Source organism: Scyliorhinus canicula, chromosome 15 (genome assembly GCF_902713615.1).
Source record: "Scyliorhinus canicula chromosome 15, sScyCan1.1, whole genome shotgun sequence".
NCBI lineage: Eukaryota > Metazoa > Chordata > Chondrichthyes > Carcharhiniformes > Scyliorhinidae > Scyliorhinus > Scyliorhinus canicula.
The window spans coordinates 100,715,427-100,725,783 of NC_052160.1; the positions used below are offsets into that span (position 1 = coordinate 100,715,427).

At 43.9% G+C, this 10,357-nt stretch overlaps 1 protein-coding gene across 1 annotated transcript; it reads right to left on the minus strand.

The window, feature by feature from the left end:
• Positions 1 to 918: 918 nt before the first annotated feature.
• On the minus strand, positions 919 to 3,800 carry LOC119978170 (probable G-protein coupled receptor 139). Its single transcript, XM_038819604.1, has 2 exons — positions 3,728 to 3,800; positions 919 to 1,883 (listed from the first exon to the last, which is right to left on the minus strand). Exons 1-2 carry the CDS (start codon positions 3,798 to 3,800, stop codon positions 919 to 921), a joined length of 1,038 nt encoding a protein of 345 aa, XP_038675532.1.
• Between the last annotated feature and the right edge of the window lie 6,557 nt (positions 3,801 to 10,357).

Below are 10,357 nucleotides of genomic sequence, written 5' to 3' on the forward strand. Positions count from 1 at the left end.
TTCAGATTGTTACGATGCACTCCCAGGTATGATTCTGAATTTACCTGTTGGAGAATTTGATTAGAGAACTTAAAGCTATCTGTTGCTGGATCTATTTGGTTGGTGATGAACATCACACAGCACGTTTTGGCATTGAATGCCATCTCCAATTGGCTCTGCTATTTTTGCACTTCCAAAAGATCATCTTACAGTGAACTGATATGATCTTGAGTTTTCCTGAAGCATAAACCACACAGCCAACTGCAAATAGTCACACCCTGTTCTTTAACTTGTTGGGAAGGTCATTTATGTACTTGAAGAGGAGTAAAGGTCCAACACAGTTTCTTGGGGTGCTCCGGAGAGTACAGCTCAAGGAGAGGATGATTCCACACCACACAACAATCTTTGTCTTATGTTGATAAGGGAGTATCAGATCCAATTTCATAAATATTTCCCCAATTCCATAGTAGTGGAGTTTAGACAAGAGCTTACGGAGGAACTTTGTTAAAAGCTTTTAAGAAATTTTGGCCGGGGTTCTCCAATATTGCGGCCAAGTGTTGACGGCGGCGTCAAAACCGGCGCGAGCTACGTCGGCGTCAATGGGCCTGCAGAACCAGTAATTCTCCTGTTCTTCAGAGGTGGCTTGAACGGCACCGGAGTGCTGTGCGCTGCTCCGGCGCTGAAAGGATTGTCCCCTACAGGTTGTACTGTGACAGTCTATTTTCAAATGCTATTGAATATGCTTTGCTATTAACCTGATAACTCAAACTGTCAGCGTAAAGACGCCGAGGTAGGAGGTTCAGATTTGACAATACTCTGAAGCACATTTACGGCTTTGGAATTGTTTTGGGTGCAGCAATTAGTTTACAGATAAGGGATAATTGTAAGATTTGGTATTCCACTAGAATGTATTACATCTGCCAATGTCTTTTCCGTGCTTCACAGCTGATAGATGGCCGTTGGAGAATCGGCATGCATGTGTTTGCAGCGTTTGCAAGGGCACAGCATGGCATTTGCACAATATAGCAGCTCTTTCCGGAATTTGGATTGTGTACATGCATATAGGTACATGTTAATTGCCATATTGGTCAAGTCCAGCATAGAACCAATATCAGCAACAACATTAATGGTTTGCGAATAGTCTGCCCGGTCAATATCATAGTATGCTATACGCAGAATAAGCTGTGTGACTAGTCTCGTAGCACATAAGAGTGCAAAACTCATTGAAATAGTAATCAGGAGGAGAACTGATTTCCTTTTCTGAGCCCTGAAATGAAGATAACTTGCTGAGTTGCCCATTCCCTTCACTTTACTGGAGTGGTGCACCTTATTGCTCCGCACAATTAGCCTAAGTGTCAAACCATTTAGTGTGAAAATAATTATGAATGGAATAATGTAATCTAAAATTGTTTGAAACCACACAAGTCCATGAACAAAAAAATGTGAAATCTTTCGTTTGTAAATGCATACATACCGAATTTCAAGTGTCTCTGTTACATTGTTGTAAATCTGCCTCATTTGAGAGTGATTCGACCAAAAATACGGAATAGCGAGCAAATAACTTAAGACGAAAGTGAGAGTTATAACCATGATGGCACATCTTGAGGTACATAATTTAGCTTTGAGTCTAAAACCACTTATAGCAATGAAACGTTCAACTGTGAAGGTCACGACAAGCCAGACAGAAGCATTGTATGCCCCATAATTTAAAATATCCCTGATAGTACACCATGGATCTCTCATCCAAAATGGTTCAAGGATGTGGAATCTGAGGACTAGCTCAATTATTACAATGAGAAGAAGCACCAGGGTGTCCGCAACTGAAATTGCCATCAGATAATAAGTGCTTGATTTGGAAACCATGCAGTTTCTTTGCCAGAATATTAAGAAGGCCACGATGTTTGCTGAAAAAAATAGAATACGTAAAAATTAACACTGTATTTAGAATTACTCACTATATTACAGATAAAGGTTTCACAATACAGATATTAAGAATCATTGTTAAAATGTTCAAGACCGTAGCTTCAAGCCCTTTTTCAATGGTTTGCGCACACAATTTAGACAATAGTCCCTGCATTACTGATGGAATATTGCATTGTCAAAGATGCATTCCTATTATAGGCAAATAAATTGTGGCTCTGGATAGGATTCTCCGGTCCACCAGCCGCATGTTCCTCGGCTGCACACCATTCGCTGGTGGCGGGATTCTATCTTCCCGCTGATTGTCAATGGGATTTCCCATTGTAACCACCCCACCCTGTCGCGAAATCCACTGCCAGGGCTGTGCTGCGGTGGGGAAATCGCAACGATCAGAGAATACCGACCTCTGTCTATCCCATGTTAATTATTCAGATGGATTTGAAGATCCTATAGCACTATTTGAAGAAGAGCAAGGGTTCACCCAGTTTCCCAATGCTTACCCACATTCTCTCTTCTCCCAATATCAGCAAAATAAAAAGATGTCATTCATCATATGACTGTTGAGGGATTTTTCTATCACAAAACAAATAGCTGTTGTTTTCAGCTGGAGAAAGAAAGTCATACTTTGGTATGTCTTTGAGAGATGCGATAAGGAGAAATATAAGTGCAAGTCTGCAAGAATTACATTTTAATTAATTCTCTGTTGTCAAAGTTACTAACTAGTGATAAGTACAAAATCTCATGAAAATCTTTTGTCAGTAAAATTGGAATGACAATGGGATTTAATAGAAATAAGACCTGGTGTAATCTGTAGTTTATAGAATACAGATGAATAATTGTAGTTAATAATAATCTTGAAAATATGAATAACCTTGAAGTATTTTCAAGGGGAATAAATGGTATTTTCCGATGCCACATTCAGCCTTTTTGCAATGACAGCTACAGGCACACTTATGAATTTTAATCATGTCTTTTGGTGAGTTAATCCTTGATGAACATTACTTTAGGTATGGTCTGTTTTTGATCTGACATTTGAAGGCATCGGTACTTTTAGAAGTCATGACTGGCGGGGACAGAATGTAAAGGATGCCCTTAATATATTACACAAAGATCCAATGATACAATCCTCTCATTTTGAACACTGTAATACTTGAAGAATTTATATATTTCCATTTAATATATTAAACAAAATAGTATTAACGGATTAAAGCTGAAATATATGTGTAATTCATTCCAAAATCAATACAATTGCAGAAAATAACTTTTTAAACACAAGCTCCCTGCTGAAGCATCACTCCCAGACCTTTGAACAAATATTGAGAGAATAGCCTTCATATAATCTGAACCGCTTGATTAATTAAGTTTGGTTAACATCATAATTTTACCCATTTGCATTAAAGATTTGTCTGGCTGAGTTAATTTTATCCCCCCAAAAACTGCTTCAAACTTGAAATAGTTTTAAAGGCCACAGTGTCCCCATATTGCTGAGTTTGCTGTTGAGTTAATACCCCAAAACGCAGGCAGGGTTGAACCCCCAGCCCCAAACCCCAGCCGCGAAGCTGGTGTAAGGGCTGCCTATGGAAGCCCATTTTGCGGCAGAGCAGTAATTTCAATGCCATTTTCATGTTTTAAATTTTCATTTTTGGAATAATGATTAATCAGCTTGTGGTATCAGACACACTTAACAAAGGCGATGCGTCATTGCGAAGCCTGTCAGTGAAGCAAACTTTCTGCGTCAACATACCTACAAAGACTCAGCTTTATGTTGGCATTGTGGTGTTAAATAAAGCTTATTTCACTGAAGTCTTCCAGGCAGGCATGTACTCACATGGAATTCCAATCACCGCAAGAAGTGGGTAGAAGACTTTCTGCAGTTTTACCATCCAATGCTCTTCATCCATTTTTAATAACAGAGCTCCCAGGTTCAAGAAGGTCTGTTCAATGTTCCTGTAGACTTGTCATTGCTGATACCTTGAGATACTTTATTGCTTTATTTCATTTTGTCATTTCTCTCAGTAAACACAGCAGTGAGGCTTTCGTTTTGGTATCTGCAAGTAATAGGCAGACAATATGTGAACTGAAGTGTTAATGATTACCTAGACAATCATTAAGGTGGCCAATTTAATGCTGGATTTCCAATATTATGGTATGATAAAGTTCTTCATGATTAAATTCACTCAAACTGAGCCACCTTCTCATTACTGGATATTCCTGGCTGCAGCTGTTGTGGTAATAAATTGGCTACTGCGTGTCTTTCAAACAATTTTGTTTATTCTGGCTTTATTTTTCAACCTCTTCTGCCATCTAGCTTACTGCGGATATTGAAAGTTTAACTTTTATGAAGCCAAGTTACTTTATACTGTGGTAGTGGGTCACTGAAACTCAATAAAGGTTCTGGGGCGGGATTCTCCGGAGGAGACACTGAAATCACCGCCAATCGGCCGGAGAATCCTCGTTTGTGGCGAAATCTAGGGCGGCGCCATTTTCGTGATGATCCACACATCGATAACGGCGTACTCAGAGTACGCCTCACGCCAGCCTCAGGTCGTCACCTGAGGCCCTCCCTCGATGCTCCGCCCCCGATGGGCCAGTTCCCAATGCCGTGGATCACTCATGGTATTTTAGGTGATTAATTAAACAAGTAAAAAAAAATCCAGAATTCAAATATTTTGGCCAGCAAGTAGCCATCTTAAAAATGGCATTGCACCGTACTAAGTTTGAAATAGGGAATGCATATGGAACAGAATTTACCATTTTTGAGACTAAGTCCAGTGGCATACTGGTTTCACAGCACGTTTACCACTGGGAGGAGGTGGGAATTCTCACCAGATTTCACATTTGTTTGCTTGTTAATTATGAATAGCTGAATTTCTCTCCATATCACATGGCATGTCGGGCACTGATTCTCTCACCCCGCCATCACCTAATGGGCCCGAAGGCCTGGGATCTATATTTAAACACAACCTTTGATGAAAGTTGGGAGGCCAGACAGCAGTGTGTTGGAATAGTCAAGTCTAGAGGTAACAAAGCCAGATGAGTCGAGGTAAGGATGGATTTCAGTGATGTTTTCAATGTGGAAAATTGGCAGTCTGAGAGGTCATGATGCAAATCTGTGGTTGGTAGCTTACCTTGGAGTCAAATAAAATGTTTCCACCATAGCTGGGAGAGAAATGGAGTTGGTGGCAAGGGAATTAAGTTTTCTATTCAGTCGTTCAGCTTAATCTTGTACTATTGTTGGTATGTTTTGTTTGTCACAAGTAGGCTTTATTCTCACTGCACTGAAGTTACTGTGAAAAGGCCCAAGTCACCACATTCCGCCGCCTGTTTGGGACACAGAGGGAAAATTCAGAATGTCCAAATTACCTAACAGCACATCTTTCAGGACTTGTGGGAGGAAACCAGAGCACCCGGGGGAAACCCACGCAGACACAGGGAGAAGGTGCAGACTCCGCACAGAGACCCAAGCCGGGAATTGAACCTGGGACCCTAGAGCTGTGAAGCAACAGTGCTACACACTGTGCTAGTCACTTTAGTGACATTTATCTTTCTTTATTCACGCTAGTTTGGTTTCTTCTTTCCTTTCCTGTTTAATTTTTATGTTTGCGACCATTTCAAATGTTTTTCTTGCATTCATTTCCACTCTACCGAACATTACGATCAAAAGAATACATTTTTCTTTGGAATTTAGGAGCCTCAAAGTTGCAGCAAGCATGGTTTTGAAACTTGATTACTGAGGATGTAATTTCATGGATTGCAGTGATGGTTGGGATGGGATAACAGTCTGTTTGCACTGAGGAACTTTACCTCATTAGCTCTTGAATTAAGATTATAAATAGGAAACCAGGACCATATTTTATGTTCCTGTAATATTACAAGGGTTTCTTCAAATTAATATAGTCCTGAATTATGTCACATTCAAGCTGCATCAGAACATGTAGGCACTTGTTCCAATGCTTTTCCCTTCCATGGTGATAATGATATCCTTTAGAAATGTTTTAAAGAATAATTACTTCAGAAATATCTATTTCACCACCTTAATATTTTAATCTCTTGGCCTTTTAATCACCAAGACCAGTGATCTTTCAGGAATCACTGGAGTCAGGGACGGTCCAGAGGACTGTAAAATGGCTAATGTAACCGTGGTAAACCACTGTTAGTGTATTATATGTATTGTGGTAAACTGTTACTGTACTACATGTATTGTCGTAAACCGCTGCCTGATGGCTCCGCCTGTGGCTCCTCCCCTCGGGCTCAGTATAAAGGTGGCTGACCTCCGGTCCTGCCCCAGTTCAGGATCAGTGGCCAGGAGGCTTCCTGTTTAGCTTATTAAAGCCTCAGTTTCGTTCACTACTCATCTTGTGTTAATGGTACATCAATTTAATAAGCTAAACTTTTAAGATGAATTCATCACTCAAGCCTGATCGCCTGGAGCTGGATCCACAAGCAGCCGACACCACTGCGACATTCGAGCACTGGCTAAGCTGCTTCGAAGCTTACCTCGGATCCTCCACCGACGACGTCACCGACCTCCAAAAGCTTCAAATACTCAAGGCACGGGTGAGCCAGTAAGTTTTCCTTCTTATCAGAGACGCCCCCTCGTATACGGAGGCAATAATACTGCTGAAGGGACAGTACGTAAAGGCAGAAAACGAGGTGTACACCAGGCACTTCCTTGCCACGAGGCGAAAACACCCCAGAGAATCACAAGCCGAATTCTTGCGTGCCTTGCGGGTACTAGGTCGGAACTGTGCTTGCCAGGCGGTATCAGCTGTCCAACACAGCTGCTGATCAGGGATGTCTATATCGCGGGCATTAAATCCAATTACATCCACCAGCGCTTGCTAGAAAGGAGTACACTCGGCCTCCCAGAGACAGTGCAGCTCTCGAACCCGCTGGAAGTGGCATTCCAGAATATGGAGGCCTACACCTCCGGCCACGCGGCATCCTCGTAGACGTCATGGGCGCTGCCATCACCCGACTAGAGTGCAGTGCAAGCCTGTGCCGCGCAGCAGCCCGCCAACTCCGGAAGCCCAAAATGCTTCTTTAGTGGCCAGGGTAAGCATCCCAGACAACGCAGCCCTGCACGGAACATGATTTGCAACGGGTGTGGGAGGAAGGGCCACTTTGCCAAAGTCTGCCAGACCCGACCTGTCCCTAAAGTTCCTAGGTCCAGCAGTGCTGCCTGTTGCCTATCGGGACCACCCCCATCTGCCGCGCAACCCGCCACATATGACGCCATTTTCGATACCACGTGCGACCCATGAGGGCTGCCATCTTTGACGCCACCTTCAATGCCGGCTGCCTTTTTGGAACCACTCCGCCACGCCCGGGACCCCGGCTCACCCGGTCGTACGCTGGCCACTTCTATCTCCGACCGGCCCACCCACCACCTTCACGAGTTGCGTCAGTTCCTGCTTAGCAAGGGCATCGCCTCAAGCAGGACGACCAGCTACAACCCCCGGGACAACGGACAGGTGGAGAGGGAGAACGCGACGGTCTGGAAGGCCATCCTTCTGGCCCTACGGTCTAGAAATCTCCCAGTCTCCCGCTGGCAGAAGGTCCTTCCCGATGCACACCACTCCATCCGGTCGCTCCTGTGCACTGCCATCAATGAGACCCCTCACGGACGTATGTTTGCCTTCCCTCGGAAGTCCACCTCAGGGGTCTCGCTCCCGTCCTGCCTGACAGTCCCAGGGCCCGTCCTCCTTTGGAAGCATGCGAGGGGACATAAATCGGATCCCCTCGTCAAGAAGGTCTGGCTCCTCCATGCCAACCCACAATGTGCCTACGTGGCACATCATGACAAGCGGCAGGACACAGTCTCCCTCTGGGATTTAGCACCTGCAGGTTCCCCAGCGACCATCACCACCACCCCCACCCCCACCCTACCTTTGTGCCCTTTAAGTTCACTTCACCCCTGCTGGACTCTTTTTTAACAGGGGGTAAATGTGGTAAACCACTTAGTGTATTATATGTATTGTGGTAAACTGTTACTGTACTACATGGATTGTGGTAAACCACTGCCTGATGGCTTCGCCTGTGGCTCCTCCCCTCAGGCTCTGTATAAAGGTGGCTGACCTCTGGTCCTACCCAGTTCAGGATCAGTGGCCAGATTTCCTGTTTAGCTTATTAAAGCCTCAGTTTCGTTCACTACTCGTCTTGTGTCAATTGATGGCACATCAGTAACATTCCTGTTTAAGAGGAGAGGAAGGGAGGCAGAAGATGGGAAATTATAGGCTGGTTAGCCTGACTTCAGTCATTGGTAAGATTTTAGAGTCCATCAGTAAGGATGAGATTGCAAAGTACTTGGAAGTGCATGCTAAATAAGAGATTTTACAACACCAGATTAAAGTCCAACAGGTTTGTTTCGAATCACTAGCTTTCAGAGTGCAGCTCCTTCCTCAGGTGAAGGAACCTGAGGAAGGAGCTGCGCTCCAAAAGGTAGTGATTCAAAACAAACCTGTTGGACTTTAACCTGGTGTTGTAAGACCTCTTACTGTGCCCATCCCAGTCCAATGCCGGCATCTCCACATCATGTTAAATAAGGCTGAGTCAGCACAGCTTCATCAAGGGTGGTCATGCCTGACAAATCTGTTAGAATTCTTTGAAGAGGTAACGAGGAAGTTAAACAAAAGGAGAGCCAGTGGACGTGATCTATTTGGATTTCCAGGCCTTTGCCAAGGTGCCATACAGGAGGCTGCTAAATAAGATAAGCCCATGGTGTTAGGGGCAAGGTACTGGCATGGATAGAGGATTGGCTGACTGGCAGAAGGCAGAGGGTGGGGATAAAGGGGTCCTTTTCAGGATGGCAGACGGTAACTAGTGGAGTTCTGCAGGAGTCAATATTGTGACCACAACATATTCACGATGTACATTAATGATCTGGAGAAAGGAGCGGAGGGCATTGTTGCTAAGTTTGCATATGATTAGTAGAGGGACAGTTAGTGCATACATGATGGGCTGAAGGGCCTCTTCTGCACTGTATTATGTGATTCTGTGTTGCGAAAGCAGGGAAGCTGCAGAAGACTTGAACAGATTGGAGAGTGAGCAAAGTGGCAGATGGAATGCAATGTGGTCAAGTGTGAGGTTATGCACTTTGGTAGGAAGAATAGAAGCATAGACTATTTTCTAAATGGGAAAAGACTTTGTAAATCAGAAACACAAAGGGACTTAGGAGTCCTTGTTCAGAATTCTCTTAAGGTTAACATGCATGTTCAGTTGGCAGAGAGGAAGGTAAGTGAAATGTTCGCATTCATTTTGAGAGGACTAGAATATATGAGTGGGAATGTACTGCTGAGGCTGTATAAGGCTTTGGTCAGACCAAATGTGGAATATTGTGAGCAGTTTTGGCCCCCGAATCCAAGGAAGGATGTGCTGGCCTGAAAGGGAGTCCAGAGGAGGTTCACAAGAATGAAACTGGGAATGAAGAGTTTGCCATATGAGGAGCAGTTGAAGACTCTGGGTCCGCACTCGATGGAGTTCAGAAGGATGAGGACGGGGGGGGGGGGGGGGGGGGGGGGGGGGGGGAGAAAGAGAGATTTCATTGCAGCTTACAGAAAACTGAGAGTATACTAGATAGAGTTGACGTGATGTATCCACCAGAAGGAGAGACTAGAACCAAAGGGCACAGCCTCAGACTGAAGGGACAATCCTTTAAAACGGAGATGAAGAGGAATCTCTTCAGCCAGAGGGAGGCAAATCTGTGGAACTCTTTGCCACAGAAGGCTGCAGAGGCCAACTCACTGACTTGGTCCTTGATTAATAAGAGGATCAGGGGTTATGGGGAAAAGTCAGGAGATTGGGGATGGGAAACATATCAGCCATGATTGAATGGCAAAGCAGACTAGATGGGCCACATGGTCTAGTCCTGCTCCTATATCTGATGGACTGTCAGGTGTCCTGCAAATAACAGTCAGGAATAGTCAACTGTAGTGCTCAATTTTTTTTTAAAGTGTTTTTTTAAGCAGTATATAGGTTTGCTTGGTTCACTAATTTTCCAAACACTGCAATGTTCATTACAAATTAAACTTAACAGATGTGCAAGTACTTTTCAACTTCAGCTTTACAAAAAAATCAGCACAATATACCATGCTACATCCCTAGAGATGGAGAATAAGTAGCTATCTCTGGAAAAAATAAAGAAAGCAATTGACAAGATAGATGGGGAACAACTTTTCCCTCTGCAAACCACTGAACACTGTAAAATTAGAGACAATGTAATTTTCCAAAAAGATGCAACGGCTGGGGTATGCACTCTCTCGTTAGCTATAAATGATGTAGCATCAACTGCATTGTTTAAAGTGACTAGTCAGCACATATTTGGGACTATGGTGTGGCCATCTAAAATGGCCGCCCGCAAAGGATAATGAGAATTGTGGTCAGGTTGGGACACGGATGATACACAGCCTCTGTGTATTGTGCAGAGGAAAACCAGACCTGGATAGAAACTCACACCTGC